General features: G+C 38.8%; 2 protein-coding genes and 1 long non-coding RNA gene across 6 annotated transcripts; 2 read left to right on the forward strand and 1 right to left on the reverse strand.

Annotated features, from left to right (window-relative positions):
* Positions 1-27: 27 nt before the first annotated feature.
* cfap91 (cilia and flagella associated protein 91) lies at positions 28-8488 on the reverse strand. Its single transcript, XM_077537735.1, has 17 exons — positions 8314-8488; positions 8120-8199; positions 7480-7625; positions 7325-7408; positions 6583-6636; positions 6317-6495; positions 5195-5372; positions 4967-5124; positions 4702-4875; positions 3607-3743; positions 3447-3536; positions 3286-3357; positions 3066-3212; positions 1911-2132; positions 1694-1842; positions 1514-1605; positions 28-546 (listed from the first exon to the last, which is right to left on the reverse strand). Exons 1-17 carry the CDS (start codon positions 8393-8395, stop codon positions 347-349), a joined length of 2244 nt encoding a protein of 747 aa, XP_077393861.1. The 5' UTR covers positions 8396-8488; the 3' UTR covers positions 28-346.
* Positions 3077-4359, forward strand: LOC144031039 (uncharacterized). Its single transcript, XR_013287414.1, has 3 exons — positions 3077-3273; positions 3364-3509; positions 3625-4359. It is a non-coding gene; the product is annotated as an uncharacterized LOC144031039 (long non-coding RNA).
* LOC144031037 (cell surface glycoprotein CD200 receptor 1-A) lies at positions 6058-15310 on the forward strand. 4 transcript variants are annotated; one of them, XM_077537743.1, is made up of 8 exons: positions 6058-6543; positions 8830-8942; positions 9529-10486; positions 11798-12109; positions 13089-13355; positions 14285-14384; positions 14525-14567; positions 14705-15310. In XM_077537743.1, the coding sequence occupies exons 3-8, from the start codon at positions 10327-10329 to the stop codon at positions 14774-14776; spliced, it is 954 nt and encodes a 317-aa protein (XP_077393869.1). In that variant the 5' UTR covers positions 6058-6543; positions 8830-8942; positions 9529-10326; the 3' UTR covers positions 14777-15310. The 4 variants fall into 4 exon arrangements, with proteins under 4 accessions (XP_077393869.1, XP_077393871.1, XP_077393868.1 ...); XM_077537745.1 differs by lacking the exons at positions 6058-6543; positions 8830-8942 and having other exon boundaries at positions 10337-11697; XM_077537742.1 differs by lacking the exons at positions 6058-6543; positions 8830-8942 and having other exon boundaries at positions 10337-12109.
* Positions 15311-16677: the final 1367 nt, after the last annotated feature.

Consider the following 16677-nt stretch of genomic DNA (forward strand, 5'->3'; position numbering starts at 1 on the left):
AACATATGACATACATCGCACGACCTCCAAAGTTCTTTCCATTTTATTTCAAACATTTCACAGCAGGATCCATTTTGAAAGTTTTTCAGGTGAAAAGTGAAAGCGGTGCTAAAGGAAAGAAGTGGTTTCTTCAGAAAACGGAAGGAACGATAACAGTGGTGAGTCACGAGTCAGTCACTTGCCTTTCGCAATTCATTTTCTAGATTTGGTTAAGGTAGAAATGAAGTTAGGAAACAACAGCAAATTGCATCATAATCACGTCACCCGAACTTTAGCGTTCATCCTCAAAACTAATTTGTGGGTGAAATATTTGACGTGAGCAATTCCTGTGAGGTTTGAATTGGCTTTACAATGAGTCCGGCGGGTCGTCTTCTCGGGGCGCGCTCCGACCCGGGTCCAGGACGTCATCCAGGACCTGGCGGGCTGCCACGTCGGAGGGGCGGGTCACCTGCGGGGTGCCCATTGTGCTGGCCACGATCTGCGGCATGGCGTTGCCCTCCACGATGCTGCGCACCGCCAGGAGGTGTCTGCGCTGCCTCTCGTGCACTGGCAGAGCGGGGAAACGCAAACGGGATGTCAAGGTGGCCATCTTGATCGTCATCCTGATCATATAACATACAGCATTTTTTTTTGTCTGATGATAAATGACGACCTGAAAAATTTGTTGTGTGCATTTATAGAATTTATAGTGCATATCAGGATTCAGCAACCTTTCCTGTCAAAAGAACAATTTTAGGCCAAACAAACAACCAAAAATCTGTCTGGAGCTATTTTTTTGTAATTTTCCAGACATAATTTTTCATACACTTTTGGAGTTTTCTTACTTTTTGTACTTTTTTGGCAATTTTGTAGACATGGTAATTTTCTGCCTTGCTTCTTCCTTTTTAAATTTTTTTTATTTTATTTTTATTTATTTATATTAGAATTTTTTTCTGCCCTTTTTGCTATCAAATTTCTGACATTTTTGGCAATTTTGTGGACATCTTATGGCAATTTTCAGGATTTCTTATTTATTTATTTTTTTTCATTTTTTGCTTACTTTTTGAACATTTTCTCTAATGCGTTTTTTTTTTCATTTTATTTTATTTTTTAATTAAATTCTCTGACATTTTTGGCAACATTTTATGGTCATTTTTTCCACTCCCCCCACTTTTTGGACATTTTTATGTATTTTTACGACTTTATCTACCTTTCATCTCTTTTTCTGTCAACTTAAAAATGTTGACATTTTTTTAAATATTGAATTATTTTTTTAATCAAAATCCTTAATTCATTTAAATAATATGTTATCTAAAAAGTAAATATGTAAATAAATCAAAACATTTCTACATTTTTTTTTAGAGATCCACCAGGAGCCACAAGAGAGGAACCAAAGAGCAACTGGCATAGAACTACTGAACTGAACTTTTCGACCATATTGAGGTATATGAAGTTGTACCAGTACATTGCCTAGCTTGAGTTGCGTTTTCTCTGTTTCTTATGTCTGCCAATATTCTCAATGATATCAACAAACCTCTCTGCCTGACTGTGATCTTCTGCACCTCAGGAATGAGGAAGCCGTAGACCAACTCGGACACGATCTCCTCCGACTGAAGATTGTTGCGGCTGATTTCACAAAACAAAACAAACAAAACGTAATCAAGCGCAGTTTTGCAACCAGACATTTATCGCCATGTTGACGAGGGTCCGTCACCTCTCCTCGATGGCGTAGGCGATGTCGTTGACCTCCTTGGCCACCCTGCGGATCTCCTCTCGGGCCTGCTGGTCCGCCGTGATCTCCATGGTGTCCAGGATGATGTCCTCGAAGTACAAGTCCACAGTCTCCTGGTGGACCTTCACCACCTGCCGCGCACACGCACTGGTGACATCATCCGTCTTCGCCGGACTTCCCCGCCCCCCAACCGACGTACTTCTCTGAAGATCTGGTCGTCCTCCTTGCGGCGGCGTTCCTCCGCCTGCCTCCTGCCGCTCTCCTCGGCCTCGCGCCGCAGTCGCTCGCGCTCGCCCAGCAGCGTGAAGGCGTGGATGCGCCGCTCCTCCTGCAGGCGGATCAGCTCCTTGGACAGGGTGTCGAACACGTACTCCAGCTCGGCGCCCACGGCGGCGGCGCGGAGAGCCTCCTCGCGCGACCTCTGCCGGGGAAAGGGAGACAAGACGCTTGTCGGTCGAAGAAATACGCTGGGCGGAGTCAAATATTGGGAAGAGGCTAAAAATGTCAACGTGAGTAATGGATGCTCCAAAAAAAGGCTTGGATTACCTATAGATGCCACAAAATGGCAACCCCCCCAAAACATTCTATTACATACAGTAGTTCCTTGGCAATAAGATGCCACAAGGTGGCACCAAAGCACTACTTTGTATATATTATTATATAATCCACGCTAAGGGTCAGATGAAGAGGAACCTAATTTGCTTGTGAACCGGGTCAATACATGCAGGAAATTAATGTGTGCATTCATTAGCAAGTAAGTGGCTCAATATATATTATATTTATGTTTTTTATATATAATATTTTTATAATAGTTTTCATTGCAGTAATGTACAAAAGCACAATATTGTGTGTTTTTTTTGTTTTTTTAGTATGAGCTCATTTTTTTAACAATATTGTGACCTTTTTGTTTTGCCAACCTTCCCACAACATCGTGATAATTATATCGCATTGTGACGTTTGGATATCGTATGGAAAAGCGCTGTCATGAAGTACCGTTTACTTTTCTAATTAGCTCCGCCCCCTCACTTCAACGTTTCCTTAGCGCTACGATGCCAGAAAGTAGCACCCAAGCACAAATTTTCTAAGGTAACTTTTTTTTCCTGATATTTCCTTGGCACTGAGACGCCACAAGATGATGCCAAAGCACTACTTTTATTTATTAGAATTTAATAAATGCAACACACCAATAATGTCAATAGAAACTGTAAAGGAACTGAAGTAGGAAGTCATTTAGCGAGTACAAATAAAAAATACAAATAAAAAAAAATAAAATAATAATATGCTGGATTCTAATGCTAAAGACAAATGATACATTTGATATAATGTTAATGAGCTATGTCAAGCGCGAATGTACCTCGAGTCGCATCTTGTCTCTCTCGTCTTTGAGCGCCATGACCGTCTCCTTGTCCTCCTCCTTCATCTGCTGCTCCTCCGCTCGCAGGGCGTGCGCCGTCCTCAGCTCCTTGATCAGGTCCAAGTGGTTCTCTTTGCCAGTGAAAATCTGCACGGAGGCGCACACGCATTTTGAGGACGCGATGAAGTCGTCGCTGCCGTCGGCACGTGTAAGCGAGCACCTCCGTTTGGATGCTTCGTCCCCGAATGAGTTTCTGCAAACGGATGACTGCCAGCTCCTTCTCCTCTTCCCCCTACAGGGCAACGTGACAATGAAAACATGTGAGAAGGTGAAACGATGACTTCTTCTGAATGTTTCAGTTTATGTCCGGAGCGAACTGGCCTCTGGGGGCTCCTCCACGGTGGGAGTGACGGGACGAGGAGCGGGCTTTTCCTTCTTGACGAGGTATTTCGAAATCTCGTCTCTCAGATTCTGCACAAACGCGGACGATAATCGGTGAGACGTGGAGGCTTATGAAGATCCGCTTTTCTCTTTGAATAACCTTGTATTTCTCCAACAGAATGCTTCGTCTGCTCTCGGGGGCCTTGATGACTTTGCCCGTGTTGGCTTTGGATTTGGAGTATTGCCTCTTCTGCCTGAGAAACGCTTCAGTGGGTCTCTGCATTCGATTCAGCAAGCCTGCTCAAACCAATTTCAAACCACTTTGCAGATGAGTCATGCCAAAACGACAACAAAAGAAACAACGCTAACTGTGATCTCATTTCAAAAGTCATTCGTCCTTAATTGTTCCATACCAAAGAAATTTCATTGATAGTAAGTCTGGTTTACTTTTTTGTGTTCCTTTTGTATTGCTAAAACGATTTAGAATCAGATTCCAGATCTAAATCATGTTTAAAGGTGAAGTCAACCCCCCACCTCTCCATTTTTGCAACCCCACTGGTATAAATAGGGTGTTCCGGTTAATATTGTGTATTGTAGAATACGAGTTAACTCTTTGACCACCAAAAACGTCCAATAACGATTAGTAAAATCACAATGTATGCCGCCATAAACGTTAAATGGCGTCAACTAAGTTTTGTTTTGTTTTTGTTTTTTTTCCCCCCTCAGTGCAATGTCTAATTGCTGCGCTGCCTGGTCAATGGGTTGTGGAATCAAAAACACTCACTAACTATGGCCAGCAGATGGCAGCATTGTATCTCATTTTGTGAATGATCAAAGCCTTTGTCATATCAAAGTTTTTTTTGAGAACACGTGGCAGTAAGAGTTAAACAGCGTAACCCAGCTCAGGGGGCGGCCATTTTGCCACTTGCTGTCGACTAAAAATTGGCATCATAGTTGCTCAGGAAACATCCAATGACAGCTGAACTGTTCTCTGAAGCTGAGCTGCGATTGGTTGTTGCCCGAGCACTGAGCAACTGTGATGTCATCTTCAGTTGACAAGTGGGCAAAATGGCCGCCCCCTGAGATGGATAAAAACCATAACCCTGCTGTATTATAAGGGTTGTCAAATCAAATTTTAGTTATGTAAATGTATTCCGGCTCCAATTTGTGATCTGAATCTGTATTCAAATCCAGATCGTGATCACTTTTCAAGTCCTTTCATCCCTCAAATCACACAAACGTTTCCCATACAAACCATCGTATGTCTCCACACGTTGGAAATCGTCATTTCCCATTTTCTTGACAAATTTGTCGCCGTACGCTCGCGAGGCGCACGTCAGGGAGGAGAACACCGTGTAGTCTTTGCAAGTGCCCAGCTGCTTGATGTTCTCCTCAATGTTCCTCCGCTTGGCCTCCAGCTTCCTCATTGCTGCACACAATTAGTATGATTTTTTTGGGGGGTACTTTTCAGTCAACGACAACTTGGAAGTGCAACTCGTCTCATTCCGCTTTGGTCTCACATCTCATGTGTCGCTGGTCCACCTTGTGGAGTTTGCTCTCCTTCTCCTTGAGCAGCTTGAAGTAGATGTTGTTGAGCCTGTCTTGGGTCAACACCACTTGGGGCTCGTACTTCTGCCGCAGCATCTCCGCCAGCAAGGCCAGACGGGCGTCCTGCAGCCTGCGGGCGACATCGCACTGAGTGCCCCCCCCACGCGGCGGCACAACAAAACGACGCATCCGGGATTTACTTTTGTATTTTTCCTTCTCTGAAGGCCCACTCTCTCGCTTCCATTTCCTCCATCATCCGCCTCCTTTTGCGCAGGAGATCCAAGTCCTTGAGCGCAGGGAGCCGAGCCTGCCAGGCGGTTCGAGCGCGCGCCCGCTCGATCATTTCCACTTCTTCAATACTTGCAGGTAGGCCTCGCTCTGACAGGAAAAGGTGCGTTATTACTGCATGGCTGAATACAGTAGGATCGAAAGCAGGTACAAGCATGGAATGGGCCACCATTTTTGATTTATTTTTTTTTGTTTTAAATCAGTGCCATTGGGAGGGTGCACATACGGCTGCCTAACCAGCTGACAAAAATGCCATTTTAAATATGGACAAAATATGAGCATGTGTAAAATAAGTGTTTATTTTTTTTATAATACATTTTTCGATGAATGTATAAAAGATTGAATAGAACCACCCATATAACCAACATTAACTCATTCACTGGCAGACATTTTCCCATTTCGCAATCCCGTTCGCTCCCGGCTGTTTTACAGGATTTTGACTGATTTTGCAAGGCCCACAGAATATTGTGTTCTATTGCTATACAAGCATGGAACCTACCAAAAGAAAGATTAAAGTCTCTTCTTTTATCAGGAAAAAAAAGTATGTTTCTATCTGTTTCCATTTTGCAGCAATTAACATTAGAAGAGAGCTAAGTTTCATCAGTTTTCACAAATCTATTTCAAATTGTAAGTAATTCAGCTTTTTTTCTCGATGGCCCTGGTTGATCTCCTTTGCTCTGCTGCCACCTGGTGGCCGTTTGTGTAATAACTACCATTTCTGCAACTGTTCTTTGCAGTTGAGAGGCTGCATCAAAGCCTTCTGTATGCTCTAGCATAAAAAAAACATATAAATACGTATTTGGGACACTTACAACATAAAAAAAAAACGTATTTACACATTATTGGGAGCAAATGAGTTAATTGTTCATGAAAAGTAAGAGGAAGCGATCACATAAATTATCAACCAAATATTTTCTTCTTCCTGTTGAAAATGCCTCAATGAGTCGACGCCACTCAAATGTGATCCGCGCAAGTTGCCCATCCCTGACCTAAAGAGTGCCGCGCGCAGCGCGCGCACGTGTGTGCGTGTCTACCCCAGGTGAAGGAAGCCAGCGCCAGCAGCTCTGATGGGGTGCTCCCCGCGCCGAGCAAAAAGTCCGGGGTGAACGGGTCCGTCTGCGCTTCGCTCTCCCTGTAGTCCGTCTGGATGGCCACGGTCGAGTGGGTGGCGACGCCCTCAGCTTGCTGTCTGCCGGCGGCTTCCAACTCCTCCCTGATGAGCATGGAAAAGAGGAAACGTTTCAGAAAACATCAAATAGAGGTAAATTAAAAAAAACAAAACCGCGTGTGTCGAACTTACTGATTACCATCACGATTCACATCCATGGGAATCGTGTCCACACATGGAAGAGGCCTGGAAGAAAAACAACCCAGTTACCGGTAACTGTTTTTCTCATCATGGGCCACTCGAAGTATTATTATTATTATTATTATTATTAATTCAATCTCTGGTGTAATAACCTTATTTATTGATTGATTGATTTAATTCGTTTTCAGGGTGGTTCTGTTAGCTTTTTTATTAGTTTTATTTCTTTAATAAATGCTTAGTTTTAGTTTAGTTAGTTTCAGTATTAGTTTTTTTTTTTTTTTAATGTGTATTATATTATTACTTGTGCGCAATATTAAAAAAAAAAAAAAACGTACAACCTCATTATTTCGGTTTATATCAAAATAAATCCACTGAAAATCACATTTAAAATCATCCCCAAAGGCTCATGCATTAAATTAATTACCAAAGACTAAAACGAAGGACATTTTTTGCTATAATTCTATTTAGTTTTATAGTTAACTAAAATAACCTCTAATAGCACCTGTGTTTTTGGACACCCTTCTTACTTTGACCGTCTCCAAACATTTTTGTTTGTATTTTATTTGAACTGAGTCAAATGCCATTTTTAGCACATGTCGCGGGCCACTAAACAATGGACGGCGGGCCGCAAATGGCCCCCGGGCCGTAGTTTGGGCACCACTGTTATAGGTGGTGCAAGTGTGCCGATGAAACGAAATGAACAGTGATTGTCTGTTATCGTCGGAGTTCAAACCTTTTAAAATATTTCCAACGATCGGCTCCACTCGGCAGGCACGTTTCTCGTTTTTTCATCAAGGGCTGAATATTTGGAATAAATCTGTCAGGGAAGACGCTGATGAGCGACGGCAACTTTCAATGGAAAAAATACAACGTACGTATTTGCATTACCCAGCCAGTTGCTGCAGCGCCTGCTGCCGTTGCTCTGCGTTGCCGCGCCAGCGACGGTCCACAGAAAGTGGCAATGGATCGGAAGGGTCCAGACAAAACGTCACCCTCTCATTGCTGAACATGTTTTCAAAGTCCGGCAACTTTTTCTGAAGATGAATAGAAGAAATATTTCTCATTTACTGTATGACGGCTCTCCCTATAGGAGACCAAGTTCATTAGATGATAATTACACTTATACATGTGAAAATTGGACAATATCAAACAATTACATGATTAAAAGTACTGTAAAAACAGTCAGGTGCTGTATTATTATTTACATTTAAAAAAATGGATGGTATTTTTAAAGCTGTTCATGAAAATTATCTTACGAAAGTGTATTGCTGCCATACCAAAAAAAAAGTTTAATAGCCTATCACAATACAAAATGATAATTTTCACTTATTACATTTTCAACGTTATGATAGATTTCCTGTTTTTAGTGTGATAAGTTAAACAACATAACCCACGTTTCAGCATGATAAGTTTCACGTTTAACATAGACCACATTCGATTTCAAATGCTTTTCGTTGTAGTTTGCATCCTGAGTTTGCGTCCTTGCGACCGGTGTGAGTTTTATTTGTATTTTTGTAAAGTTACTTACTCGCTCCATAAAAGCCTTAAAGGACGAAATAGAACTGGCCCGAGCATGGTCGGCCTCCGAAGAAACAAAGTATACAGGCTCTGCGGGACACACACAAAAAAAAGTGCCATTTATTACAACATGCCAGCATATTTCCCATAAAACGTTAGCATCATTCCACAAGCTAGCTATCGAATGAAATGTTCATGGCTTACCATACAAGTAGTCATATGCTCGCTCCCGTTTGCCACATCGAGCTTCAATCGGCTTCGGAATGGTGCGAGTGACAGTTGTCATTTTTAAATATTGATTTTATCCACAAAAAAACTCGCAACTGATGCCCAGCGGCGCTACTGAAGTCTCAATGTGAAGTATTTAAGTCAAATATTATTACGTTCTTTATGACGTCACCAGCGTCGGGGGGGGGGGGGGGGGATGTATGTTAAGCGAATTTAATGCATGTAAATATTTTATTATATTGTGATATCAAGTACAGATTTTTTTAAATACATGTGCTGCTTTATTTTGACATGTTATAACAAAAATGTTTAGTTTTTTTAGTGCATTGTGCATCCGGGCTAGCAACAAGTCGCGCGTTATCGCTGGGTAACCATGGAGACTATAAACAAAACAAATTGTGTTGACGTGCAATTGGCACCATTCAACTGCAGTTTGAACAATTCAAGTGTAAAAGCGACTTAAAACATGTCGTATGACTTTCATTCCTGCAGTGTCCAGAAATCTGCGTTTTTCTCGAAAAGAAAACAGTCATTACAAAGAAGGTCAAAGAGGGAGAGTAAACAACCACTCCCATGATGCACTTCGGCAAAGACCAACCAATCAAGTAAGAAACGTTTCTTGCTTGTTAAATGTACGTACTTTGAAAAGCAAAAACCAACTCTTTCATTTTACAATTAAAGAATACAATACTTAACATGAATAGCATTTATAATCTGTATGGAACAATCTAATCTGAAAACCAAAGTATTAAAAATTAGTCAATTTTTATTTGAATTTAAAAACGTAACAATTAATTTAGAGTTGTAAAATTTAGTTTTGTGTTTAATGTTCATACACTAGTTTGTCAGTATTATTTCATCTAAATTTATTATTGGTGTGTTTGAACATTGTTCACAACTGATATATAGTTTGTTTTTCCTGTCGTTTTTTCCTGTCACAGTATATATAGTTTAGTATGGACTTAAAAAACAACTTCAAATTGGGAAATGATAAAATAGCAGAAATACATCAAGGCAATATTATTTTCTGCAGTGTTTATCTAACAGAACATGTTGCCTTTCCCTAAAGTTGATTTTGACATCAACAGGATGTCGGTCTTATCTGAGCATCTCAGTGCTCACACGCACACTCATTCTGAAATGTGTCATTGTTGCATCATGATTATGTACTTTTTTTTTTTTTTGGCACAGGGGAAACTACGCTGACCTAAGCAACTAATAAGCTGTGACATCTTTCAAAACAAGAAGTCCAGCTCACAGTCAGCTGAGGCTCCGTGGCCTCAAAATTAGGAAGATATGTGATATATATTACATAACACACATTAGAATTTTATTTTATTTTTTTTGTGTGGCAATTTTGTCTTCTTTCCCAATGCCCTTCTCGACGAAATGTTGGTGCAAACATGTCTTTTCTCTGATTTATTTTCCATAGCAAAGAGGACAAAGTGCACCTAATGAGCCCCCGTGGTATGATTCATATGTCACAAGTGATGAAACTGCTTATAACAAGTGGTTAGTTCATACTTGTAGTTCTCGCGAGTGGTTTCATCACTTTGTCAAAACTGTGACTTTATATGGAAAGCTTGTCCCGTTTACAAATGGCTAACAATTTGACATAATGCCCTATAAGTCAAGTACTACATATATTAAATCCTCTGAGATATGCAGACGTGGGTCAATTAGTCGAACCCAGAGTTGAAAGCAAACATGGGGAAGCAGCGTTTAGTTGTTATGCTACACGCAAAAAGGAATAAGCTGCAAAGATGAGTGAAATCAGTCCAGCTTGGTACTAAATGTGAACTGGTCAAATGCTAACAGTTGGAACGCTAACAAATATCCCCATAGCAACCCGAGTAATGAAACAAAAGTCGTTTTCTGTAAAGAGCAGCAGTCAACTTCCTGTGATGATCACATGATGATGGTTGTGGAGGAGGGAGAGGGAAGATATTAGCATAGTTGACCACAGACTGCGCCGCGTGCGCCTTGCGAATGTGGATTGGAGAAGCTGCGTCTCGTTTTTTAACTGGCAAGTTGGTTCAATCTGGAGAAGATGGTTTAAAGTCGTGTGGCGAGCTGAAGATGAAGGAGCCGATCGCGCTTTTTGCTCTCCTTCTCTTGTGGCTGTGCCAAGCAAGGACTCCGGACTCAGGTCTGTAATGTTGTATTCTGTATTCACATGAGAGTCAGAATTGTTATTATAGCTAATAAGAGTTATTAATTTAAAAAAAGACACTTTATTATTATTATTATTATTATTATTATTATTATTATTATTTCGCTTTTTTTTTTTAAAATTTTTTTAATTTTTTTTTTACTTGAAGTCATGGTTATTCATTTTATGTTTACACGTCCAGAGGGATAGTCTTTATTATTAATGGACTTAACTTCATGGTTTGTATCATGAGTACATTGACATGAGTAACAAAGACGATTCTAAAAATGTTAAAAAAAAAATAAAAAATAAAAATTAAAAAAAAATCATACCAGTTACCAGGACATGTAGACGTGACAACTGACAGCAAACAAATGCAACAATACAAATAAATACAAAAAAAAATTTTTTTTTAATGACAAGACAGAAACACCCGCACAAAGACATGAGTGGTTGAGAGAGCTGATTGGTCAACACAATTAAGGGACCAGTCTGACAAGAACAGGGAGACACAAAACCTGAATGAGACAGAAAAGAGAGAAACCATAAAAAAAAGAAAAAGAAAAAGCAAGACAGAGTAAAAGTCCAAATACAGATTAGTTCAGTTTAGAGGTTTTATTATTTTAAATACTTAGAGAGGTTTAACATTATTATTATTATTATTATTTTATTTTAATTAATGTATTTATTTGTTTTTCTAACTTCATGGTTTTATAATTTGTGCTATTTTTAAGTGCCAAAAAGGGATTTATTTACCAATACAATTATTTTTATTATTTCTCTACATTTTTTTTATTTAGCTGTTTATTTATTCTTATTTTTATTCTTATTTATTGTATTATTGTATTTTTTTTTTATAGCATTCAGGGAGGTAAGTTTATGTTATATAGTTTTATATTTCATGTATTTATTCATAATTTAGATTTTTTTTTTATTTGTATGTCAGAAATGTATTTACCAATATTAGTATTATTTAATGACACTTTTTTTTATTTTATTTTTTTATTTCATTAACATTTGTTTTCGACTGGTCGGAGAGGTGTTAATTATTAAATGCATGTTTATTATGGTTAGTGTATAAGTAAAAGATGTTCCATTGAAGAAGTGAACTGATGCTTGCCCACTTTTTTTTTTTTTTTTTTTTTCTGACTCAGCAAGCAACGAGACTTTCAATGAAGTCATTCTTTCCACTTGGCCTCACATTAAAAGTGCGCCTGCTCAAGCCGATGAATGAACAAGTCGAAAGAGTTGCATCCAAAATTAAACCTTTTGCAAAGATAATAACAACGATGACTTTTTTTTCGACAGTGGTCGACTTAGGTTTCAACATGGGCGGCGAGGCCAAGCTGAACTGCAGCTGCCGCGCGTCGTCGGCAGATTTGATGTACGTCATTTGGAAGGTGGAGCTGGCGGGACGCGAGCCGTGTCAGGTGGGCAGCAGCTTGCTGGAGGGCAAAAGTTTCGACAGCTGCGCCGACGGCAAGTCCCTGCGCAACGTCTCCGAGTCCCGCTTCTACCTGCACATCCCCAACTTCTCCCGGCGCGACGCGGGCTCGTACAGGTGTGAAACGGTTTTCAAAGGAGGAACCCACACCTGTAACTTCAGCGTGTCCGTCACAGGTGCGACCTTTTAAGATTGGCAAATTTGCATGTGAATTGTGAATGTTTGAAAAAAAAAAAAAGAATAAAAAAAATGCTTCCAGAAAATAAAGTGATAATATTGTGAAAAAAGCTTTAATTTTAACCCCCCAAAGTCACGTTTTTTTTGTTTTTTTTTTCACAAGAAAAAAAGGTTAACTCATTCACTGCCATTGACGGCTATAGACGTAAAAAAAATTGTGATTTTGATTTAGTGGCAATACTACAAGAAATATAAAATAAACACTACTTGAAAAGTTGCTTTTTTTGTGTGTATATTTTCAAGAAAAACGTTGTAAAATTTCAGTTACGATTTTACCCCAAAAAATTCCAAGAAAAATGTTTCAAAAGTTTTAAAAAGTCATATTTTCAGAGATAAATGTTTTAATTTTATATAAAAAAAACCACAGTAATATTAATATTAAAGTTAGAATTGACCATTTAATAAAAGAAACAGTTGTGATATTTTGAAAAAAAATGTTATAAAAAATATCCATATTTTTCAGGGCAAACAATTATGGACAAGAAAAGCAAAAGACTGAAATTGACAAAGAAAAAATATACAAATAAAATTAAATTCTGAAAAAAAAAGAAAGTTTAGTATGCATCATTTTGTACATTTTGTTTTTGCGTGTGTTAATTTTTTTTGGTTTATTTTATGTTCTGATGGACTTCAAATGGAAATTAGCTTCATGCAAGCATTTCTCATTGTGATATTTTTACAGTATTCTAACTTTATTTTTCACAAGTTGGACTTTTAGTGGTGCCAGAGTTGAATATAAAAAAAACAACTAGTTTTTGTTGTGGATTGTGTATTTTTTTTATATATATATTCCAGAGATGCAAACAACATTTGGATGGCATCGACCCCCCCCTACCTGTTTAAGAGTCCCTGCCTGTCTCAGCCATCAGTGCATGTCTGCAGTATTTGTCAATTCTTCTGCTCTGTTCTGTTCTTCAGTCCCTCCTCGCATCTCCTCCTGGTTGGAAGTGAGCGGCGACAGCAGCACGGTGGCCGTGTGCACGGCCGAGGATGGGAAGCCGGCCGCCCGCATCAGGTGGCGCCACGCCGGGAACGCGTCGGCCGTGGAGACGGAGCGGAGTTCCGGCGGATTCTTCTCCGTGGAAAGCCGCCTGAAACTACCTGAGAGCGCGAAGAACGTAACCTGCATCGTCAAGCATCCGTTCTGGCGAGAAGAGAAAATGTTGGCACCTAAGCACCAAAAAGGTTTTTGATTTCGGCGTTTATTGTGGGACGGGAGAGCTTGATGGATGTCGTTTGTCATATTTACAGTCAATGAGTTACTACTACCCTCTAAGAGACATAAAAAAAAAAAAGAGTCGTCCTGTTATAAAATTCTACATCTCAGTGCCAAGTTTATGAAAACAACATTTCATTAAAAAAAAAGTTCTTTAAAAAATATTTTGTTGTTACTTAGATGTACAAAAGAAGGACGATCAGTCATTAGGGAATTGTAATTTACTTAATTTAATTACACAATATTTAGTGACCTTTTTTTTTGTGTTAAACTTAGACTCAACATATACTCCATATATAAAAAAAAACTGATGCTAAAACAATTAACAACGAAAATAAAAGAAGGCAATTTGGAATAATAAAAACAAGCCTGCTCTAAAAAGCACGTAACTGAATTTTAAAAATGAAATATAAGCGAATTATGATAAAAAAAAATAAAAATCTCAAATTATGACTTTGTACAACACTATTCCAACCTTATCTGAGCACAAATTTGCATGTGAGCCACTAAGAACGAGAGCAGGCGAGTGTCATTTTTAAGAGAAAAGACGTATTATACAGATCAATTCTTCTTTCCAAAATAGGCTTAAAACATAGCATGAAAACATTCCAGAAAAGTGTTGAAATATTGATGGAAGACGAAGTAAGTATTATGCTTTCGCCAAAATCGTGTCAAAATCCGAATAAAACCATAACCAAACCATAAAAAAAAATAAAAAAAAATAAAAAAAAAATAGCCCACTTTCATTCTCCATTGCTCAATTGGATTCTTCAAAACATTGAACAACAATTAAAAACAAACCAGTTTAAATTGTTCCATAATGGTTCTCATCCTTTTGATGAATACATACAAAGTAATATGCTTCTGTAAATGTAAATGCATTTCTTTTGCTCCTCAGGTCTTCCATACGTCACGGTGTGCATTCTTATAGTTGCGTCAGTCTTAACGGTACTCGCCACATTCTCATTTTTGATATACAAGAAGCAAATCAAGCGTCGGTGAGAATATTTTTTTTAATTTCTTATTTATTTCTCATTTGATCAATTTCTACATTTGATTTGTTTTTGTTTTTTTATCTCATTTCTTGATTGTGACTAAATTGTTCCTTAAATATGAACATTTTTGTTTCCTTTCCCAGAAACGGTCTGCTCGCCAACCGCTCACCACCAAAATCTGAGCCTGTAGGTGTTTTTTTTTTTTTTTTTTTTTCTCTTGCTGTTTGCTTCTCTTGAGGTTCGGTTTCTTTTCCTTTTTCAAGCACACTTTTATGTTTCTATAATGACACCGCACTTTTTTGTGTGGCTTTTTTTTTTTTCAGACGGAGGAAGTAGAGGAAGTGGAGCCTTATGCCAGCTACGTTCAACGTGTCAACTCTATCTATAACTTATGATGTGAAGAAAACACACAAAAAGACAAAAAAAAAAGCAGTACTCACACCACTTTTGACTACTCTTGTGCTATGTTAACCAAACTTGAAACGAACTTGGAAAAACTGCTCAGAGAAAAGCATATCACACTTTTACTATATAATACATCGGACACGTTTATGTTTGACACGTTACTGAGTATTATATGCCTTAAATGTATGTTTACATACGCCTTATGTTTGTTGAGAACACTAAAATATTGGAAGCATATATACTGTATATCGATGCATATTTCCCTGACATAAACTTTCTGCAGAATTTTGACACGTATTTTTGAGTGTGATCGTCAGTGTCTTTGTTTTTTAATCAATCTTTTTTAAAATCAACTCTTGATTTAATGACAAGCAGTGTGCAGTAGCTGAACCACCACCGCGACACCATCTTTATATATTTGCCAATATATTTTTATTTTATTGTATTATACAGTTATCAGATGGTACATAAGATACTTTATGTACCGACACTAAAACATCTGTTAATAAAAATATAATTCCACAGTGACTTTCCATACACCATGTATAAGGTTAAAGCAGGTGTACCTAATGTTTTGGCCACTATAACTATCTGGACAGTATGCGTTATACTGTCATGAACACACAACTTGTGACATTATATTACAAACAAAAATGTGATTTATTTATTTTTTTGTCACAAGATGCTGTTATCAGCATGCCTCGTGTAACTTCCTGTTTTTGGACGCATCAAGTGCAAAGTCACAGTCTGCATTGTGTGAGAAATCGTCATCATCGTGTCCACTTTAGTTGACTCATTAGATTTTGTCTTCCTTGTTGAACGTCTTGAGGTCAACCGCAGTCAACGATGCTTTTTTCGTGACAGCTTCAACAGTTCACTTTCCGATTATCTATCTATCTATCTATCTATCTATCTATCTATCTATCTATCTATCTATCCATCCACCAGAGGGCGCTGTTGAAAAAGCACAACCCTTCAACGTCGTTTCGTCTGCGTTGGTGGTGGCAGGCGTACACAACATGAAGCAATTATAACACACATTGTCCCCATTCGGGTCTCATGAGTGATCGAGGACAATAGATAGATAGATAGATAGATAGATAGTTTTTTTTTTTTTTTTAAACGACCATGTATAGTAAGGCGTTTTTTTTGTTTTTTTTTTAAACGACCATGCATAGTAAGGCGTTTTTTTTTTTTTTTTTTAACTACCATGTATAGTAAGGCATTTTTTTTAAACGAGGCGTTTTTTTTGTTTTGTTTTAAACGACCATGTAAAAAAATCTATCTATCTATCTATCTAATCTATCTATCTATCCATCCACCAGAGGGCGCTGTTGAAAAAGCACAGCCCTTCAACGTCGTTTCGTCTGCGTTGGTGGTGGCAGGCGGACACAACATGAAGCAATTATAACACACATTGTCCCCATTCGGGGCTCATGAGTGATCGAGGACAAAGGATTAGTGAGGACAACGCAAGCAAATGTGCACACATCGGGATCGTGTGGACATCTCAAAGGCCGACATAAATGTAATCCATCAGTATCGGTGTTTGAAGTGAGCATCGAGGAAAAACGTCATCAATTCACACGAGAGCTCACATATGTTGAATGTGTGGGAGCTTACACATGGCAAGACTCAATGTAGCTTAATGCTAACCACACTAACCCTGAAGGCTACCTCAGGTACATCATTGGTCAAGGAAGCCCCATTTGCTTCAAATGTAGTGTGATTTTGGCCATTTTATTAAAGTCTCGAACAATTTAACACGGTACACGTTCTGTCACAGCTTTCGACAAATGCAACATGGATGCCCGGCTCGTTGCTTTTTGTGGCTCAGGTAGAGTCAAATTGTCGGAAAATCTCTCTCACATTCTCTCCCACGCTGACCTTA

This window comes from Festucalex cinctus, chromosome 11 (assembly GCF_051991245.1).
Source record: "Festucalex cinctus isolate MCC-2025b chromosome 11, RoL_Fcin_1.0, whole genome shotgun sequence".
Lineage (NCBI taxonomy): Eukaryota > Metazoa > Chordata > Actinopteri > Syngnathiformes > Syngnathidae > Festucalex > Festucalex cinctus.